General features: G+C 41.3%; 1 protein-coding gene across 1 annotated transcript in view; it reads left to right on the top strand.

Moving 5' to 3' along the window:
• ATG4D (autophagy related 4D cysteine peptidase) overlaps window positions 1-23031 on the top strand; it is a 444330-nt gene that overhangs the window by 210845 nt on the left and 210454 nt on the right. The window contains exon 8 of the mRNA XM_044084746.1: window positions 5441-5519. Within this exon, the coding sequence (XP_043940681.1) occupies window positions 5441-5519 (79 nt within the window). The remainder of the gene's footprint in view (window positions 1-5440; window positions 5520-23031) is intronic.

The raw sequence follows: 23031 nt of genomic DNA, 5'->3' as shown, positions 1-23031 counted from the left end.
TATGTACACTATGAAAACAAAAGTGTTGTATGTTTATATAACAGATTATATATACACACACACACACAGACAGGTCTGCATATGGTCTGTATCACATAGTCGAAGTTTTATAACTTCGAACACAGAATGTTCGAACCATTCCATTCGAAGTTACAAAACTTCGACTAGTGATTAAAAAAAAAAAAAAAAGTAAAAAAATAAACTGTTGTAAGCAGGAGGGCAAGCCCCCCTGCACCCCCCACTACTTAAATATACCAACTCCGAGATTGCACCACATTGCAGTGAATGGAAACCTCCCCTTAAGGAGATTTCTGTTTAAATGCTCAAACCTGTACAACTTCAAACTTATGATCTCGACCATATGGGGTTCGAACTTGTACAAGTTCGACTATGTGATAGGAGTCCGTCTGCATATATACTAGAAATTTAAATGTAGAGGTGTATTTAATAGTGATAGAGCAAAAACTGTTTGTCGAAGATCCTTAGAAAACGATGATGCTGTCCACTCATGGACTGCTCAGTTGAAATATCTTCCATGTAACTGTGTGCCCTTTCACCGAATAAAAAAGAGAATAAAAATAGAGCAAAAACGGTTTGTAGGTAAAAGCCAAGGTGCATAAAATGTCCAAATAAAAGAAAAGAAAAAAGCACCAAGCTAACACACAGTAGACGTTTATTCACAAAAAGAACAAGTGGTAAGTGCTTTCACAACTAACGTTGCTTCATCAAACACTAGAAAACAACCCCATTCTTAAATAAGCACATGTAGAACCAATTAATAAAATTGACCAATAAAATAAACGTCAATTAAGTTCATGACTCTTACTGCCTAGACAATGTACAAAGTATAATCAACATGAAACTAATAACAAGCAAAATGAAATAGAAACACTGAAATAAAAACATATATAAACATTAAATACTATATAGACTAATAAAAGTTGAAGAACCTACTAAAACATATCAAGCTAAAAATTATTATTATTATTAGTCTATATAGCATTTAATGTTTATATATGTTTTTATTTCAGTGTTTCTATTTCATTTTGCATATTATTAGTTTCATGTTGATTATGCTTTGTACATTGTCTAAGCAGTAAGAGTCATGAACTTAATTGACGTTTATTTTATTGGTCAATTTTATTTATTGGTTCTACCTGTGCTTATTTAAGAATGGGGTTGTTTTCTAGTGTTTGATGAAGCAACGTTAGTTGTGAAAGCGCTTACCACTTGTTCTTTTTGTGAATAAACGTCTACTGTGTGTTAGCTTGGTGCTTTTTTCTTTTCTTTTATTTGGACATTTTATGCACCTTGGGTTTTACCTACAAACCGTTTTTGCTCTATTTTTATTCTCTTTTTTTATTTGGTGAAAGGGCACACAGTTACATGGAAGATATTTCAACTGAGCAGTCCAGGAGTGGACAGCATCATCGTTTTCTAAGGATCTTCCACATTCCAGTTAATCCATTGCTTAATATGGATTCACATGCTGGTATGGATGATACATTCTCTACTCAACAACGCTTACCAGAGTTTTTTCAACAGTATAAAAGTCTAGAAAACTTAATGTACAAATATAAAAGATTACAATGGCAGCGGTTGCATCTACAAGCTTAGTTAGAAGCTAAGATTACTCCACGCGGCTTGAGGATTTTAAATATGCCCACTTATGGAGATACATATCCAGTTTTACTCCGTAAGTGGCAATAAATTTACAGTTTAGCTCTAAGTATATGGAACTTTTATTGGATTTCTTTTCACCTATCAAAGCTGATTTAAAGTCACAAATCATTGACCTTGAGACCAAGATTACAGAAAGCTTCTCCTGTGATATTACTCTTAATAAAATGAGCCAATTGCAAGATAATATTGTCGCATACGAGAAGAAATTACAAACTGTTAAGCTGTCCAAACTCAATAGAGACAAAGCAGATTTTGCTAAAAATAATGTTTTTTCTTGACCAAAAGAAGTTAATAACAGATCTAACCAAGGCAACGGTGTTCGTAACATTATTTCTAATACTAATGCTTCACAGGAAAGTACCGGTCGTTCTTCTGGATCTATTTCCGGTACCGCAGATGATCCGATAGTAATGGTGCTTGCATCTACAAACGCTGAACATGATAGTCCAAGTATATAAACTCTTCCTTCTGCTTCTAGCAGTTCTGCAGCTCCTGTTATCATTGGAGAGAAGGTTGGAACTACTACATAACCTTCGTATGCATCAACAGTAACATTACATACTCCTAGCACCTCTGCAGGTGATGATATTCGAGGGCAAACAGCTAATAAAGATACTAGTGTTTTTTTTAGACAAGATGAAGAAGGGCGACTACTCGTTGAAGGCAGCGTTGCCCTACAGAACTCGTTCCAAGTGTCTCGCATACAACGGCAAAACATCCAAGAATTACAGTATGGATGGCACTGCCCACCTATCCAAGAAGAGACGCATTTAGTTTCAGGTTTAGTTATGAATATTTCCTCTTTTAGTTTGATTGATGAGCAACTTAATTTATTAAATAAGGGTTTGTCTTTCATTCCAGCTAAGAAAGCTGATCCTGTTGAGATGTTAAAAGACTTAAGATTATTGGGTAGAAGTCTTTCTTTGAAATGTTTATTTCCCTCGGATCCTATAAGTTTAAGTAATCAAGCTTGTATTTACGAACAACCGAGTACCTTTATTCCAGTTACACCTATAGGCATTCAACGGTTTATTGATGCATGTGAAATTGCCTTTAGGGATTTGAATGCTTTATCTGTTAATAGTTTGTCATTCCATAATTTGACAACTGAGGAATATAGAGCCCTACAAGTTCTAAAAAATCTACGTTCTTTAGTTATTAAACAAGCAGACAAAGGAGGTGGGATTTTTTAATGGCAGGAACTATATGTTGCACAAATGGAGAAACTTTTATTAGATACTCAGACGTACCAAAGCATCTCTAAACCCACTGTCAATGTTGTCATAGATAAGGTTTCTATTTTGATTTTTGATTTGTTAATTGCAAACTTGATTGATGATTCACTTTTTAAGTATTTTTCTGTCCACAACCATGTTGTCCCCAGGGTGTATGGTTTACCTAAAATTCATAAGGATTCACGTTTTCTGCCTTTGCGCCCTATTGTTTCAGGCACTGGTTGGTGCACTGAACCTCTCTCTATTTATGTCGAAGGAAGTTTACATGTTTTTTTGGCAAATTGTCATTCTATTTTGAAGGATACTAAGACGTTTTTACAACGGTTACATGATAGAATGGAGAGCATTGCTAGCAAAGAGGTTTTTGTCCTTGTTACATTAGACATAGAATCCTTGTTCACTAGCATACCTAATTCATGGGGTGTTGAAAATATTAGACAATTTCTTTCTGTGAACAGATGTTTGACTAGCACCAAGATAAAATTAATCTGTACTTTATTGGAGATTATTTTAGAAAACAACATTGTTATATTTCAAGAACAGTTTTTTCTACAGAAATTTGGCGTGGCTATGGGCACTGCTTGTGCCAATAGCTACGCCGACTTAGCATTGGTTAGTTGGGAAGAACAACATGTTCTGTCTGTTAGTAATCCATTTCTTGAACAAGTATTATGGTATGTCCGTTTTGTAGATGATATTTTTGTTATTGATGGGTTCCGGTTCCGATTTAGATCAATTTGTAGATTATCTGCATTCAACAACTGATTTTTTGAGGTTTACATATCGTAGCTCTGCTACAGATATAAGTTTTTTAGATGTTAAGGTCAGTAAATCTAATTTGAATCGTTTTTGTAGTAATATTTATTTTAAACCAACCAGAAGGAATGCATTGTTGCATAGATCGATTATGCACCCAAGACACATTCCTAGGAATGTACTGAAGGGTCAAGTCTTCAGGACGCTACTGCTGCATAGCAGGAATGAGGATGCAGTAACAGCGTTAAATAATTTGAAAATTGAGTTTATGGATAGAGGGTACTCTAGTGTAGATATTGATCAGACTATATCTGATGCTTGGAAACTGAGAGGTACTAGGTGTAGACCTTATCTTAACACTGAAAATGCTACTGTAAATACTAGACATAATGCTATAACCAGTAATGATTTTACAGTGGTGTTTCAGTTTTCCAGCAATGTCAACCAGTATACAGATGTAGTCAAGAGGTATTGGTCTCTCCTACAAGAAGTTCCTGGTCCTATAGATAAGGTTGGTCGGGTTGCCATCTTTAGTTTTAAGAACAATAAATCACTTAAGCAGCATCTTTGTCATGGTGAAGCACACCAAATAGATAGCCATTGTACTCGCTGTGGAACCTTCCCATGTAGGAATTGTAATGCATGTCAATTTATTTTTAGTAAGAACAAATATGTACATCCTACTAGGCATTTTTCACTATACTCTAATCAGTATTCAGAATGTAGAACCACAGATGTTGTCTACTTCTGTTTTTGTCAACAATGTCCTGCTTTTTATGTAGGAAAAACCAACAGAATGCTCAAAGATCGTATCTTAGAGCATGTGAGAGATATTAACAATAATAAACAAACTAATGTGTTAGCAAATCACATTATGTCTACTGATCGTTCTCACTCCTTTAGGTTTTTTGTTCTGCAACATATTTATAGGAATCCTAGAGGAGGTGATTTAGAAAATTTCACCGAGGGCCAAGAACAGAAATGGATATTGAAGCTTAATGCTGAAAAGTATCCTGGCCTTAATGGTACTACCTCTCTGATTCCTTTTTTAAAGGCTAGATGACTTATGCACTTTAAATCGTGAAATAATTTGTAGCTTGATATGTTTTAGTAGGTTCTTCAACTTTTATTACTTAGTCTATATAGTATTTAATGTTTATATATGTTTTTATTTCAGTGTTTCTATTTCATTTTGCTTATTATTAGTTTCATGTTGATTATGCTTTGTACATTGTCTAGGCAGTAAGAGTCATTAACTTAATTGATGTTTATTTTATTGGTCACTTTTATTAATTGGTTCTATATGTGCTTATTTAAGAATGGGGTTGTTTTCTAGTGTTGTCTGGTGAAGCAACGTTAGTTGTGAAAGCGCTTACCACTTGTTCTTTTTATGAATAAACGTCTACTGTGTGTTAGCTTGGTGCTTTTTTCTTTTCTTGTATTTAATAGTGACAATGTTGTAAAGCTGGACCAGAAATTGCCTTCTTTATTGTAAAACTTTCAGGTACTTTTTTTTTTTTTTTTATTTTTTTAATGGAATATGAACTGTGATAAATGTTCCGTTCCTTAATAGCTTGACTGTTACTTTCATCTTTAGAAGTAAAATTATATACTTGCTAAGGGTTGAAAAGAACAAAACATTTGGTTAGGAAAAGGGTATCCTGGACTGTTGTACTGCTCAGCTGACTGGACTGTTGTACCGCTCAGCTGACTTTGAGTCAGTATGTAATTTGTGAGGGCTGATTACTTTGTCTCATCTCTTAAAGGAGTTATTGAAGCTGGAGTGCTGCATCGGAATTATTGGTGGAAAACCCCGACATTCCCTGTATTTCCTTGGCTTCCAAGGTAAGTGTGCATAGTTGTAAGGTGGTAGTGAGCTAAGACTGTGCTTCCTTGTGTACCTTACTCCCTAGGGGTCTGCATTTGCTTGGCTTAGTACTCTGCCATGCTTCGGCGTCAGGAGCAGAGGCAGACCTGGTTTCTTGTTTCATTATTTGCATGTCTGTTATTGTGTGCAGCCCCATTTCGGGTAATGTGGGCTAATGAGGAGCAAACTTTGTGGCGATGAGTCAGAAGGGGTCAGTAGTTGAGAATTTGGGGACAGCTTTTGTTCTTTAGTGTTTTAGATACCACAGCTCTGACGTGTGACACATGTTTTCCTAAGTTTGGATGTTGGACCCCAGGGAGTAGCTGAACAGGTGTGACTGGGCTTCATTGAAGTAATAGAATTGCAGTATATATGTTAAGGATCACTGGAATTCCAGTGCGCAGTCTGACCTCTTCAGAAGTATCGTGTAACATATTTGATGGAGTTTCTAAAAGACTTTTTTTTAAGTACAGAAAATGACTTTTCTCCTTAGAAATGCAGAGAAACCTTTTTGAGGACAGTATGTTTTCAGAAACGTACTGTGAAGGTAATCTTTTCACTAAATAGCGATATTTAGTTTCAGTCTCCTTGGCAACTGTGACAGCGATGTTGCTTCAGCTAGTAACTGGGAACAGCCTAGATGTCAAAATGGACTTTAGTCCATATTGGTTCTACAGCATTTTATTGTGGGACACTGGGGGAGAACTGAGCCTTGAGCTGACATTTAAAAATTTTCGACAATTTATTCGTCATTGTGTGGCATAAGGCCTTCATCCATGGGAGTCTCATACGTGAAACATGTGGTGTCTTCTTGGCTGCAGAGACATTTCTCAAACATACAGTTATTACTGGTTTACTCAGAATTGCCAGAGTAGCAGTGATAAAATGACAACAAATGTCTGCAAATATATCAGATGATGCTGACAGAGATGTGTCATGGATACTCCTGTTTTCGTGTTCATAGTATATATTGCAGTTACCTGAACTCGGGTCAAGATGTTGAGTGCGATAGGGGAGAAATGGCTCTTGAGGGTACTCAGAGCAGTGTGGAGAGGAAGGTGCATCCCAGATGACTGGAGAATAAGCATACTTGTGGCAGTGTGAAAAAACAGAGAACTGTCCCATTGCATGAAAATTCTGGAGAGGGTGATTGATGAATGGATACGCAGAGTAGTAGAAAATAAGATGGGAAATGAGCAGTTCGGATTCAGATCAGGATACAGCACAACCGACCCAGTGTTTGCAGTGAGACAGATAGTTGAGAATAAGCTAGAGATGTGGAAAGAGCCCAACTGGGCATTCCTAGACTTGGAGAAAGCGTAAGACAAGGTCTCAAGAAGGCTGATTTGGGCAGTCCTGCAGTGTTTGAAGTCCCGTAAACATTGGTGGAATTAGTGCCGGCTATGTACAAGGACCCAATGACTCAAGTCCAAACAGTGTTCATTCTCACAGAAGCATTCCCAATGGGAGTGGCTGTACATTCAGGTTCAGCTATGAACCCACTGCTGTTCCTACTCGTTATGGAATACATTAGGAAACGGATCAACAAAGTCCCTGTAAGCAGGTGATGTGGCACTGCAGGCAGCCTTTGTGCAAGAACGTCAGCAAAGGATAGGAGAATGGAATGTAAAACTGAAAGCACATGAAACTGAGTGCAGACAAGAAAGTGGTAATGGCAGCAAATGGGAAAAATCAGAAGAAGGTGAGAATTGAGATAGAACGGAAGATAGTGAAACAGGTTAACAGCTTCAGGTATCTGGGAAGGGTTGTTGAAGTGAAGTCTGAATGAAGAGGTCAAAGCTAGAATAGGAGGGGCTGCAGCCAACTGGCGTAGAGAGTCAGGTTTAGTGTATGCCAGAATAATGCCAAAATAGTGGAAAAGTAAGGTGTACAAAATAGTGTTGCAACCAGTACTACTGTATGGTACAGAAACCTAGACAGTAAAGTTAAAGCAGTTGAGGAAGCTAGAGGTGATGGAAATGAAGTGTTTCAGATGGGTGATATAGTGCACATTGTGGGACAGATGAAGAAATGAGGACATAAGGGCAAAAAACAAAGTAGCTCCAGTTGCAGAAAAGGTCAAAGAGAACAGATTACAGTGGTTCAGGCACATGTGCAGAAAAGCAGAAGACAGTCTGGTGAAGATGATTTGGGACAGGCCGGAAGAAGGCAAGAGGAAACAAGGGCATCCACCAAAGAGGTGGATGGACTGTGAGAGAGAAGATCTGTGATAGTGAGGCATGAGTGTTTGAAGAAGGCAGAATTGTGGCATTGAATCGAGAGAGATGACCGTTGACTTGACACCCCGACCACATGTAGAAAATGGGGAAAAGGAGGTTGATGATGATGAGTTGAATTCTGTTTACGCGTGTTGTGCTTACGCGTGTTGTGCTTAAGTGTAAAAAAACAAAGCTGACAACACCAGTAGTTAATTTAACAGAATTGTTTTTGTGTGTGAGGCAAGCCCCCTTGCAGTTTCTACACCACTTAAACTCTGTACCCCTTTTTCAAAGTGTGTGTGTGTTTTATACAGTATAGCTTTCCATTTTCTCTTACAGGCATTTCACCGTCTATGAAGCTGCCCTTTAAAACACCATCTGATTTTGTAAGAGGAGGCCCAGCCTGTTAACAACAGGACTAAGTCCAGCAAGTGTTAGGCCCACATATCCAGTAGAAATTTCTCGAGCTGCTGTGCTCCTTCCTCTCTCCCATAATACAAAATGGTGCCTCGCCTATCTGACTTTGTCACTGTTCACCTTGGGTGATAGAAAGATGGCCATAGGACTGCCTTTTACATTTTTGACTGGAAATTGTCTCAGAACTAACTAATGATATAATTTTGTATCTAAATTCTCAAAATGGCTTCTGACCTCACCACAGTACCACTACACTGCTCCTAACTTTCACTAATGCCATCAGCCGTAACCTAAATAATGGTTATCTAGTCTCCTCCACTTTCCTTGACATGGCCAAAGCATTTGATACAGTCTACCATCAAAAGCTACTTCATGAACTGTCATCTCTTAATTTAAACCATACAGTTCTTTCTTGGTTCCAGAATTACCTTTCTGGCAGAGGCAGACAATAAGCTGTAAAATGGCAATATGATTTATCTTCTCTACTGCCCGTTTCATTTGGTGTTCCACAAGGCTCTGTCTTGAGTCCATTTTTATTTAGCATTTTTATCAACAAACTCCATACTGCCATCCAGTTAGCTGCAGTTTTACAGTATGCAGATGATTCCGGTCTCATCTGGTCTGCTCCCTCACTCTCTAAATGTCTAGAAATAACCCAACTTTCCTTCACAGCAGTAGAATCCTGGCCCTCTGTTAATTCTCAATCCCAACAAAACTAAACTTGTGACTTTTTCAAATAAAAAAAAATTCAGATCTGCAATCTCCATCACAGATATTTTCTTCTAACACTCCAAGATAGAACCTGTAGTCACACTAAGCTACTCGGGGTTACAATTGATAACTGGAGGGACAGATTAATCTCCCAGCCACTCCACGTCTTTGGAACAGGGTACAATTCATGTGAAACAGAGCACCTCTATGACCCTGTTCAAGAGAAGCCTGGATGAGTGGAGGGTGCACCGTAAATTCTTACCAGGGATAGCACCCACAACCCTCCTGGACATGGACAGCTATCACTAAATGCAATCTTGGGTATTGACTAAGTACCTCTACAGTATTACATTGTGTTGAAACAGTTAGGTTTAAAATGACCTCCTGGTCGATAGGATCATAGGAGATTACTAGGCTATGTTCCTGTGAACTTTAGATTTGATAAACATTTGTAACTAATCATTAAAAAAAGTCCATATTAAACTATGATGTTCATCGTGTTTCACTGTTGCAGTCATTACACTTGGGTTATTCTGCTGGCAGGCTACCCGCAGTCGGCCTGAATTCCAAAGTCCTGGTCCGGCGTCGGTTGCTGTCGCCTCTTCCCTGACGTCAGTGCGCCAGGGGTATAAAAGATGCACCCGACGCCATTTTCTTCAGTCTTTCTTGCCGCGCGGTGCCCGAAGCAAAAGCAGTTCGCAAGTGCCGGTCGGCCAACTCCTGAGATTTTTGAAATTTAATTTCAGATCCGAAGTCTTCATTAAAGCTAAGTACCCTGTTGGGGAAACTTTTTCTTGCTCCAGACCGATGTCAGTAAAAGTTAACAATTGTATTTCTTGTGGGAAGCAAATACCTCATAAGGATTTTCATTCTTACTGTATTCCTTGCCTAGGCCCTGACCACGACGTTGCTAGTTGTCGGTTTTGTGCTAGATTCAACCAATGCACTATTAAGCGTCAGTTCGATTTTGCTTTGCATTACTTTGGCCGAAGGTTTAACTATATAATGCCGTCGGAACAAACGACTGGAGTTCATAAAAAGCGCAAGGACAAAGAAAAGGACAGGCATCCGAGGTCCAAAACCGACGACGAAGCCTCTTCTAGGCCAGTCGCCGGTTCTCAGTGAGGCGCTTTCGCAGCCCCTGACACCCGCTACCTCAGAGCCACAGGCCACCTCCGACTCACACGTGGAGACAACTAGGCCTCTGGAAACTCAAGGTATTGGGCCTACGGAAACTATTCCCTCAGATGGGTCCGGAACCGCTGAGCAGGCATCGGCTTCTGAGGGTGTTTTCAGACCTACACAGCTTACTATCAAGACCACTTCAGCAGCCAAGGGAAAGTCTAAAACACCTATAAAGACAAATAAACAAGTACAGCATTCTCCTGGACAGTCATCCATGCTTAAGAAACAGATGCTTAAAATGGCTGAGGACCTCATTACTTTGATCAGGGGTTCCCATCCCCCTCCTGATAAAAGGCCTAGGCAAAACACTGACTATGACTCCTCTGACCAGGTTTCCATTTCTTCTGATTCCTCTTCAGAACAGGGATATTCTCTCCCTCCCTATGAGGACTCTGATGCTGAAGAATCTATCCCTTCAGCCTCTCCTCCTGAAGACTACTCTTTTGGGGAAACCCTGCATACCATGAAGGAACATTTCCATTGGGAGAGCCAGGATTGTTCAGAATCCAAGAAAAGGCTCTGAGACTTTCTTTTATTGCCTCAGCACAGACCTCTTGCTATCCCTCCTGTACTAGATATTGTTGATGATGTATTCTCTGAATCCAGTTTGTCTCCTGATTCTTTACCCCCTGCACCAGTTAAGCCAGATAGGTACTACAGGGTTCCAGATTCACATAAATTTCTTTATAAAAATCCTGCTGCTGATCCAGAAACAATTTCTCAGGGTCCCAAAGGGGTCAAGGCTTCCACTGCAAAAAACCCGGTTCCCTCTAATAGGGATTCTAGAGCACTGGACAGATGGGGGGAAAAGTTTACACCTCTGCTACTTTAGCTGTAAGGGCTTTAAACTGTCACATGCTTAAATATCAACAATACCTAATGTCTCTGCTAAAACAGAAATTGCTGACAAGCTCAATGTCCTGAAAACAAGGAAATGCAGGATTTATTGCATGCATCTGAACAAGTGGGAAAGCATACTTTGCAGTGTGGTTTTGATTCTCTAGAGGCTTCTTGCAGAGCCACAGTTACAGGTTCTGTCATTCGAAGGCATGCTTAGTTAAAAGAACAGAGTTTACCTGATCATGTTAAAGCAAAATTATTGGATGCTCCATTACAGCATGATACTTTGTTTGGTGTTAAGGCAGAAGAAGTGTTAAAGAAATGGAGGATAAAGCAAAATCAATGCAGACAGTAAAGGATTTCTTACAGGTTCAGCCACCCAGATTTAGCAGGAACTGGCCTTCTAAAAATTGGTCCTTTCCAGTGTCAGACAGGCCACAAAGAGGCAGATACAGACGCCCAAGAGGCAGATCTCAGCCCCAAGGTTCATACAGACCTAAGCAATGGGGTGCTTCAGCCTCCAAAGGCGGAGAAGACAAATCACAACCATATAGGAAACGGTTTCAATGACTTCCCACTACCAGTGCCAAGCACTTACCTTTTGGCAGCACCTTTAGGGGGAAAACTAGCACTTTTCTCACAAAATTGGTACATGATAACCCAGGACAAATGGGTACTAAATATTATTTCTCAGGGTTACAGGTTCCACTTTCATACCTTCCCAAGGGCAAAAGGTATGCCAGACCTGCCACACAATCAATGGGCAGAGGCACACAAGCAAATGTCTGCACTCATGGACATGAGGTCAATTCAAAAAGTACCACAGCAAGAGCAGGGGCAAGGATTTTACTCAAGACTTTTCCTGGAACCCAGAAAGGACAAAGCCTGGAGACCAATTCTGGACCTGTCTATTCTGAATACTTTCCTGGACGTTCCAAAATTCAAAATGTTGATACTGCAGCAACTTCTACCCATGCTGGGCAAGAAGGCTTGGCTCGTTACTTTGGACCTCAGAGAGGCATACTTGCATGTCCCAATCAGACAATCTTGCAGAAGATACCTCAGATTCATAGCTGGCTCAATGCATTACCAATTCTCTGCACTGCCCTTTGGCTTATCTACTGCACCCAGGGTCTTCACAAAATGCCTAGCACCAGTAATTGCATTTTGCAGACAAAAAGGAATTCAGATATATCCCTACTTGGACGACTGCCTTATTCAAGCAGAGAGCAAGGACATTCTACTAAAGCATCTGGCGTTTGTAAGAAGATAATTTGCCTAGGGTACACAGTAAATGAAAATAAATCAAAACTAGTGCCCTCTCAAGAGATAATATTCCTGGGTGCAAGCTTAAATACAACTGCCCAGATGGCTTATCTCACCCCAGACAAACAAAGGCAACTAACTCATTACTTCCAAATGATGGCAACAAAGACCCAGCTACCTGCAAGAAAAATTCTGCAGGCTTTGGGCTTCATGGCATCCTGCATTCTGCTAATTCCATATGCAAGACTGAATATGAGGAAGCTACAATGGTATCTAAAAAGTGTTTGGACTCAACATTGCCACAGCCTGGAAACAATAAATGTTCTTCATCTCACATTGCTGCAGTCCTTACTTATGGGTAGTCCGCTGTCCTCGGTCGGCCCGAATACCAAAGTATTAGGCTGACGTCGGTCATGGGCGCCTAGATCTGACATCAGAGCGTCAGGGTATAAAGGCGCATGATCAACGTCATATCCTCAGTCTTTTTTGCCGCATGGTCCGATGCAGAAGCAGCGTTGCAAGTGCTGTTCGGCGTTCTGAAATTTTTCGTTTTCGGGAGTTTCAGACCGATACCAAGTTGGGCTAAGTACCCCGTTGGGGAATATTTTTGTTTTTTCTTGCCTCAGTTACTTACCGGATGTCAGAAAAAGTGAATAATTGTATTTCTTGTGGGAAACAGATACCGCATAGGGATTACCACTCGCTTTGTATTCCTTGTTTGGGACCGGAGCTCGACGTAGTCGGGTGTCGGTTTTGTGCTAGGTTTAATAAGCGCACTATAAAACGGAGGTTAGATTGCGCTAGGTTAGTCTTTGGCAAGAGGTGTAATTATAATATGCCGTCGGATGTTCCGACGCCTGCTTCTACTAAGAAGCGCAAAGACAAATCTTTAAAGCCTAGGCAGGATGATTCGTCTGTTTCGGACGCTGGACCTTTAGAAGCTACAGCTGAACAGGTGGATCCGGCTGAAGTTTCTGTTCCCAGGGGGAAACTTTGATTTTACAAGATGTGGCCTCTCAGGAGGCAGGTCAGGCTGAAGGGGCCTCTCAGGTTACTATTCTCCCTTCTATGCCTAAGGTGGTTAGGCCTTCTGCTACTGTTTCTAAGGCTCCTTCTAAGGGCAGGTCTGTTTTGCCTTCCTCTGGTGTCAGTTCTGGTTCTTCAGGGTCTGTGCCTAAAAATCACATGCTTAAAATGGCAGAAGATTTGATTACTTTTATTAGAGGTTCTATTCCCCATCCTGATAAGAGGCCCAGGATGGAGCCAGAGTTAGAAAGTTTGGAGCAGGCCTCAGATGATTCAGAGTCTTCTGCTGAAGACATTCAAGATTTCCCTCCTTATTCTGATTCTGATGCAGAGGATTCCACTCCTTCTGCTTCTCCTCCAGAGGATTTTTCATTTTCAGAAACTCTGCATTCCATGAGGGAGCATTTTAAGTGGGAGAAACAGGATTACTCTGTATAAGGGTCCTAGGGCGGACCCAGAAACTATTAGTCAGGGGCCTAAGGGTGTTAGAGCCTCTGTTGTTAAGAATCCGGTTCCTCTGGATAAGGAAGCTAGAGCTTTGGATAGATGGGGTAAGAAGGTGTATACCTCTTCTACTTTAGCAATGAGAGCTTTGAACTGCCAGTTTCATAGGTTGAAGTATCAGAATTTCCTTCTTTCTCAGCTAAGATCTAAAGTGGATGCTTTGGCAGAGGGCATAGAGTGTAAAGAATTGCAGGATTTAGTGCATGTTTCTGAACAGGTGGGTAAGCACTCTTTGCAATGTGGTTCTGATGCTTTACAGGCTTCTTCTAGGGTGGCTGCCACTAGTTCAATTATTCGTAGGCACGCCTGGCTTAAGGATCAGAATTTGTCTGAGCATGTTAAGTCTAGAATTCTGGATGCCCCTTTACAGTCTGAAGTTTTGTTTGGTCCTCCTGTGGAGTCAGTCTTAAAGAAAATGGAAGACAAGGCTAAGTCTATGCAGACTGTTAAAGATTTTTTGCAGGTACAACCTCCAAAGTTTAGTAGAAATTGGCCTACTAAGGGGTGGACGTACCCTACTTCTGATTCTCAGTCTAGGGGTAGATCTAGGCTTGGTAGGGGCAGAGCTCAGAGTACCTTCAGGCCGAGACAATGGAGTTCGCCTGCTCAATCTGCTGGTGAGGGCAGGGGCCAGTCCTTTCGTAAACAGGCCCAATGACCTGCATTTTCAGCTGCCAGATTCTTCTTGCCAGGCAGCTCCTTTGGGAGGAAAGTTGGCTCTTTTCAAGCAAAATTGGCATCTAGTCACCCAGGACAAATGGGTATTGGACATTATAAACCGAGGTTACAAGTTCTATTTCCACACCATGCCTCCTTTCAAAGGCATGCCAGACGTCCCTCCTCGGCAAAGGATAGAGGCTCACAGACAAATTTCTTTACTTCTTCAAATAGGAGCTATACAGCCAGTTCCTCTGTCAGAAGTGGGCCTAGGATTTTATTCTCGCCTGTTTCTACTTCCAAAGAAAGGGAACACGTGGAGACCAATTTTGGATTTATCTATCCTCAACACTTACCTGGACATTCCAAAGTTCAAGATGCTGACTTTACAACAACTTTTACCTCTGTTGGGAAAAGATCACTGGATGGTTACTCTGGATCTCAAAGAGGCTTACCTTCATGTTCCTATCAGGCCCAGTTGCAGGAGGTACCTGCGTTCTCTGCATTGCCCTTTGGCTTATCTACTGCGCCCAGAGTGTTCACAAAGGTTCTGGCTCCAGTGATAGCATTTTTCAGACTAAGAGGAATACAGATTTATCCTTATTTGGACGACTGCCTGATTATTGCACAAGAAAAGGACGAACGTCTTCATCATCTACAGTATGTGATGGCGGTGTTAAGATGCCTAGGGTATTCTGTGAACGAAACAAAGTCCAGTCTAGTACCCTCTCAGGACATGTGCTTTCTGGGTGTGAGACTGAATACAGCTTCCCAAATGGCCTTTTTGACCCCGGACAAAGAAAGAAGCCTTTCTCTTTATTTCCAGCAAATGTCTCTACGGTCCAGGCTGACTGCAAGGACAGTCCTTCAAGCCTTGGGGTTCATGGCATCTTGTATTCTGGTGTTTCCCAATGCCAAATTGCATATGAGGAAGCTTCAATGGTATCTCAAAAATGTGTGGACACAGCACTGCCAAGATCTAGACACTGTCATTCAGATAATACCTTGCATTCAGAAGGAGTTTTTGTGGTGGGCTCAGGAATGTCACCTAAACAAGGGACTCTCTGTGACCCGGCCAGAGGCGAGTCAGATTCTAACGACAGATGCCTCGGACAAGGCTTGGGAGCACACCTCAATGGAAAATGGGTGCAAAACACGTGGCCTGTCAAACTCCAACATTTGCATATCAACTTGAAGGAAATGTTAGCAGTCCAGTTTGCATTGATGGCTTTCAAAGATTTACTTCACCCAGGGCAGGTGTTGATTCAAACAGACAACACTACTGTCATGTGGTACATCAACAAGCAGGGGGGAACCCATTCTTACCCTTTTTGCAGGCAAGCGATGATTCTGTGGGAAACTGCTCTCAATCTACACCTCAATCTTCAGGCAAGGTTTCTACCAGGAGCACAGAACTCCTTAGCAGATGTATTGAGCAGACAAATAGTGGATCCTCACGAGTGGAAATTGGATCCTCATGTATTTCAACAGTTGACAGTGTTATGGGGAACTCCAGACATAGATCTGTTCGCTTCTCCTCTAAATTACCAGTTGCCAAAGTTTTGCACAAAAATGTTTCATCACACAGCTTGGAAGGTGGACGCTCTATCATTCAGTTGGAACAATCTGCATGTATATGCCTTTCCACCTCTGCCTCTTCTTCCCAAGGTACTTTTGAAGGCCAGACAAGACAAGCCAACCATGATTTTGATAGCACCGGATTGGCCTCGACAACACTGGTACCCACTACTGAGGAGTTTAGTACGAGAACCTCCATGGCCTCTGCCTTTGATTCCGCACCTTTTGTCACAAGAGGACAGTCACTTCCTCAATGTCAAGATACAGTCTCTGCATCTAACAGCCTGGCATATTCTGTTTTAGACTCTGGAAGGTCTCAGCTTCCACAACAAGTTTTGAATGTTATTTTGGAGGCCAGGAGGCCTAGTACCAGGAAAGTTTACGGATAAATGGAGGAGATTTTTTATTTGGAGCAAAGGAAAGGACCTTGATGTCTCCAAACCTGATTTAAGTGTTGCTCTTCAATATCTTACTGAGCTATTGGACAAGGGTTTGTCTTTCTCCTCAATAAAGGTTCATGCTGCAGCCATTTCTGCTCACTATGAATGTGACCCTCCTTTATTCTCTCATCCTTGGTTTAAGCAATTTCTTAGAGGGGCAAAGAATATAAGACCCCCACGTAGAGCTCCTACTCCTGCTTGGGATCTCAATTTTGTGTTGGAAAAACTTACTCTACAACCTTTTGAGCCTGCAGCTACTGCCGAGTTAAAGTATTTGTCATGGAAAACTGCTTTTTGTTGGCCATTACCTCTGCAAGAAGGGTTTCTGAATTACAGGCCCTCATGGCAGTGGAGCCTTTCCTGATTTTTCATAAGGATAGGGTATCTTTACGTACTAATCCTTCCTTTATGCCTAAAGTGGTTTCTAGTGTGGCCTTAAATCAAACTATTCATTTGCCTACTTTTTATGCAAACCCCCAAAATAAAGGGAGAAACTTTTGTATACTTTGGATATTCACAGGCAGTTGCGTTTTATTTGAGCAGAACCAAGGAGTTCAGACAGTCTCAGCAATTGTTTGTTTCTTTTGCTTTGGGTTCACAGGGTAAACCTGTTTCAAAACAAACTATTTCTAAATGGATTGGGTTTTGTATTTCTTTCTGTTATTCCCATCATGGTAAGGAGATTCCTGCTGGAATCAGGCCTCATTCCACTAGGGCTACTGCTACTTCTACGGCCTTTCTAAGGGGTAGCTACAAAAGACATTTTGGAGGCAGCTTCTTGGAGTTCAGTGCATACCTTTTCTAAACATTACCACCTTCCTCTTTATTCTAAGTCAAGGGCTGGATTTGCCACTGCAATTTTACAGGGCATTTTAGCGGCCCCTAATGGTTTATGATTTTTACCATCCTCCCTTTCCCGTTGCTTTGGGATTCTACCCATAAGTAAGGACTGCAGCAATGTGAGATGAAGAACATAGTACAGTTTTGTACCTACCATAAATGTAGATGTTCAAGATCCACATTGCTGCAGTCCAATTACCCTCCCTCCTTCCCCACTGTAGTTTGACTTGGTGCTATGCTTTAGGTGATGGTTGTTGTTGGGCATGTTTTTGGGAGGTATTCTGTTTTTGGCTGTGGCCTTTCTGGTTTGGCCTTCTGACATCTGGGGCAAGAAAAGACTGAGGATATGACGTCGATCATGCGCCTTTATACCCTGACGCTCTGATGTCAGATCTAGGCGCCCATGACCGACGTCAGCCTAATACTTTGGTATTCGGGCCGACCGAGGACAGCGGACTACCCATAAGTAAGGACTGCAGCAATGTGGATCTTCGAACATCTACATTTATGGTAGGTACAAAACTGTACTTTACTCTCATTCCCTGCCTGCAACAAGAGCTTCGATGATGGACACTGGCCTGTCACCACAACAAGGGACAGCCGTTCACCTTACCCACAGCCAGGCAGACACTAACAACAGATGCATCGGATTATGCCTGGGGGGCACACATGGCAGGAAAATGTATTCAGGGCACGTGGCCCGCAGACCAAATGCATCTTCATATCAGTCAAAAAGAGATGCTAGCTCTACAGAATGCCCTCACAGCCTTCAAGGATCTACTTCATCCAGGACAACTTTTGCTAAGGTCGGACAATACTACAGTCATGTAGTACATAAACAGGCAAGGGGGCACACATTCCTACCCCCTCTGCAGGCAAGCCATGACTTTGTGTGACACAGCATTGACCTATCAAGTACATCTACAGGCACAATTCCTGCCAGGAAAGAAAAATACTCTGGCAGACGAACTAAGCAGAAACCTCATGGACCATCACGAGTGGAAACTAGATCCACAAGTCTTCAGCATAATAACAAGGAAATGGGGATGCCCAGACGTAGATCTATTTGCCTCCCCTCACAACTGCCAACTACAGAGATTCTGCACAAGGACTTATCACACTCAAGCGTGTAAGGTGGATGCTGTTTCATTCAGCTGGAAAGCCCTGACAGTTTATGCCTTTCCTCCACTGCCTCTCCTCCCAAAGGTACTCCTAAAGGTCAGACAAGAGAATCCAAAAATGATTCTGATTGCCCCAGACTGGCCACGCCAGCACTGGTACCCAATCCTAAAGAACTTGTCTCAAGGCCCAGCCTGGACTTTACCTCAAATTCCTCATCTTCTGACCCAACAAAACAATCAGATCCTGCACAGCCAACTCAGAACCTTAAATCTGGCTGCATGGCGAATAATATTACCACCCAAAACACACCTCTCTCTAAAGCAGTTATGGATGTCATTTTGGAAGCCAGGAGGCCCAGCACCAGAAAATCTTATGCAGAAAAATGGAAGAGATTCTGTGCTTGGAACCAGGCACAAGGACTTGAACCGCTTGTTCCAAATATTCCTCAGTTTTTACAATACCTAACTGAGTTGCTGGACAAAGGCCTATCCTTCTCATCAATTAAGATCCATGCCTCTGCCATTTCTGCTCATTACAATACGGAACCTCCTATTTTTTCACATTCACTGCTAAGACAGTACCTCAGAGGGGCCAAAAACATAAGACCCCCAAGGAGAGCACCAATACCTACATGGGACCTCAACTTTGTCTTGGAAAAACTCACACTGCTTCCTTTTGAGCCAGCCATTACAGCTGAGATAAAATTCCTATCATGGAAAACTGCTCTGCTCCTAGCAATAACTTGAGCAAGAGGAGTCTCAGAGTTACAGGCATTAATGGCAGTGGCACATTTTATCATTTTCTATCAGGACAAGGTTTCTCTAAGGACAAACCCAACATTTATGCCAAAGGTAGTATCCAGTGTGGCTTTTAACCAAACCATTCATTTGCCATCTTTTTATCCAAATCCCCAGAATAAAGGGGAGAGACTTCTGCACTCTTTGGCATACACAGGCAGCTACGTTTCTGCTTGGACAAAACTAAAGCTTTCAGAAAGACTGAGCAACTTTTTGTGGCATATGCTGCAGGATCACAAGGAAAGGCTATTTCAAAGCAGACTATTTCAAAATGGATAGGACACTGCATTCATTTATGCTATGCACAGCATGGCAAATCAGTGCCTAAGAATATTAGACCACATTCTACCAGGGCAGCAGCCACATCAGCAGTCTTTCTCAGAGGAGTACCAGCCAAGGAAATTTTGGAGGCTGCAACTTGGAGTTCAGTGCACACTTTTACCAAGCACTACCACTTACCTCTTTACTCTAAATCCAGAGCAGGCTTTGCCACTGCAGTTCTGCAGGGCCTCATAGCCACTCCTAATCCTATTTAGACCCAGCCGCCCAACCTCAGCTTTGGGATTCAACCCAAGTGTAATGACTGCAACAGTGAAACACGATGAACATAGGTTGTGTACCTACCATAAATGTAGATGTTCGAGTGTATTCACTGTTGCAGTCCAGGTTACCCACCCACCATCCCCCTTTCTTTGCTGGGACTTATCTGTACTTTCCTATCCTTTACAACCTATGTGGTGTATTTGCTTGTAGATGACAGTATTGTTTATTTCAGTGCATGTTTTTTATAAGCAATGTGTATTGCCTACCTTCTTGGGGGCACCTGACATCTGGGGCAAGAAAAACTGAAGAAAATGGAGTCGGCTGCATCTTATATACCCCTGGCGCACTGACGTCAGGGAAGAGGCGACAGCAACCGACACCGGACCAGGACTTTGGAATTCAGACCGACTGCGGGTAGCCTGCCAGCAGGATAACCCAAGTGTAATGACTGCAACAGTGAATACACTCGAACATCTACATTTATTGTAGGTAAACTACTGTACTTTCTCTTTATAGAATTAAACATTACGTCACTGACTCCACAAGACAATCTATTGCCAGGTCTCATCTTCTCTCTGCTCTTCTTTATGCCTCTCCAATCTCTGCCAATCTGAAGAATACAGATCTAACAAAATTAGACACTTGTTACAATAAGATTGCCAGATTTGCTACACACTCACCATATAGATCACATCACTGTACTGCCTTACATCGACTAAATTGGCTTGAGTTGCCCATTTAGCTAACTCTCACCCAACTTACTATGGCCTGTAACATAATATACCAGCCTGACAAGTTTCCAGCACTACATAATTTACTTTAGCTTCAGTCTAACAGAAGACATTTGAGATCCTCTGACAAACTTCTATTACAAGTCGCAAAAGCTAACAGTCACTTTGGAGATGCTCTATACGCTAATCGAATCTCCGTGATTTGGAACTTAATCCCCCAGCACATTTTAACCACTACCAATCCCTCACAGTTCAAAATACGTCTAAAGTACCGTCTATTTAATTCTTGGCTCTGCTCTCTCATAACTCTTGGCTGAATATTATACCTTCTTGTCTGTTTCCTGGTTTACTGTACTGGTTTTCTTATACATACATTATGTATTTTTTCTTTGCAGATTTTTCACTGTCTGATATGGTGAGTTTATAGGAGAAAAAGTTAAACATATAAATATCACTTTTCTTTCTCTCTGTAGATACCCTGTCCAGCCTTTTTACAATTACTCTTCTTTGCATATTACATGTAGGGTCCTTACATATATACAGTGCTTTGCATATTACGTATATTTGACATGGTCACATTTATCTGAATTCCTGTTTAGAATTGTATTACTCATGAAACAATTATATATAATTTGTGTTTTTTCTGTTTATGCTACTACTGTATAAGTTTACAAACTGTCTTGTTTTTGTGTGTATCTTTTGGGGCTTCCCCCCAGGCCTCTGCTGAAAATGGGCTTTTGCCCAATCGGATTATACCAGTAAACAAAAGTCAAGATAGATAAATAAATTGTTTAATTTTGTCTTTCAGCTCAAGTTAGGGACCCTTTAGTTTTTTTCTATAACTTTAGCAACACTTTTTCCCCTTCAGCCTCCATCTACCCTTCAACCCTATGCCTACCCCTCAGGGCTTGCCCTTTCAAAAAAAGTCTGTCTTCTCTCTCTGTATTATTTCTAACCCATTTCCCTGTGATTCAGGAAATTTACTTTTTAAATGAGAACGGCACCCATTTCATTGTGGTTTGGTGTTTCTTACATTTTAACTCCACTCTGGGACTATTTACAGGTTTTTAAATATTTTTATACGTAATTTTTGAGTCTGCCTACATGGGGTCTGGCATCTTGAAGTGATTCTGATTTAGTCTGCTTCTAGGTATCCCACAATGCAGTGCTCATCTGTAGAAAGTTACATCACACAGGCCTTCTCCCTAATGCTCCTGTCACTGCATTGATTTTACATGCATACACTGCTGTCTTTCAGTCCGTTTTAAGTAACATGCCGTTGAGTGACTACTTAAAACACAAATAGTGCAAATGCCACAGAACAGACTTTCAAACTGTACACACACACGCACACACACACACACACACACACACACACACACACACACACACACACACACAGTGGATATAAAAAGTGTACACACCCCCCTGTTAAAATGTCATATTTTTGTGATATAAAAAAATGAGACCACAATAAATCTTTTCAAAACTTTTCCCATCTTTAATGTGACCTACAACCTGTACAATTCAATTGAAAAACAAACAAATCTGTTAGAGGAAAATATAAAAAAATAAAAAATGTACAATAAGCTGGTTGCATAAGTGTGCACACCCTTAAACTAATACTTTGTTGAAACACCTTTTGATTTATTTACAACATTCAGTCATCTTGGGTACACACCTGCCATCAATTAAAAAAACACTGATTAATCCCAAGTAAAGTTCAGCTGTCCTAGTAGAATTTTCCTGACATTTATTCAGTTGCCTGCTACAGCAAAAGCCATGGTTCACAGAGAGCTTACAAAGCATTAAAGGAATGTCATTGTTGAAAGGTATCATGTCAGTAGAAGGGTACAAAAAAATTTCCACAGCATTGGCTATACCATGGAACATAGTGAAGACAGTCATCAAAAAGTGGAGAAAATATGGAACAACAGTGACGTTGCAAAGAAGTGGACGTCCCTCCTAAATTGATGAAAAGACAAGATGAAAACTGGTCAGGTAGGCTGCCTGCCAAGAGACCTACAGCAACACTGAAGGAACTGCAGGAATTTCTGGCAAGTACTGGTTGTGTACTGCATGTGACAGCAAATCTCCCGTGTTATCCATATGTCTGGGCTGTGGGGTAGTGCAAGACGGAAGCCTTTTCTTACACAGAAAAACATCCAGGCCTGGCTAAAATTTGCAAAACAATACATCAAGTCTCCCAAAAACATGTTGTAAAATGTGTTATGGTCTGATGAGACCAAGGTTGAACTTTTTGGCCGCAATTCCAAACGGTAAGTTTGGTGCAAAAACAACACTTTGCATCACCAAAAGAACACCATCCCCACGGTGACGCATGGTGGTGGCAGTATCATGCTTTGGGGTTGCTTTTCTTCAGCTGGAACTGGGGCTTTAGTCAAGGTGGAGGGAATTATAAACAGTTCCAAATACCAGTCACTTTTGCCCCAAAACCTTCAGGCATCTGCTAGAAAGCTGAAGAGGAATTTCACCTTTCAACACGACACCGTTGAGTGACTACTTAAAACACAAATAGTGCAAATGCCACAGAACAGACTTTCAAACTGTACACACACACACACACACACACACACACACACACACACACACA

Source organism: Protopterus annectens, chromosome 9.part0, assembly GCF_019279795.1.
Source record: "Protopterus annectens isolate FY-2018-M chromosome 9.part0, PAN1.0, whole genome shotgun sequence".
Classification (NCBI taxonomy): Eukaryota; Metazoa; Chordata; order Ceratodontiformes; family Protopteridae; genus Protopterus; species Protopterus annectens.
This window is presented reverse-complemented; position numbering and strand designations above follow the sequence as displayed.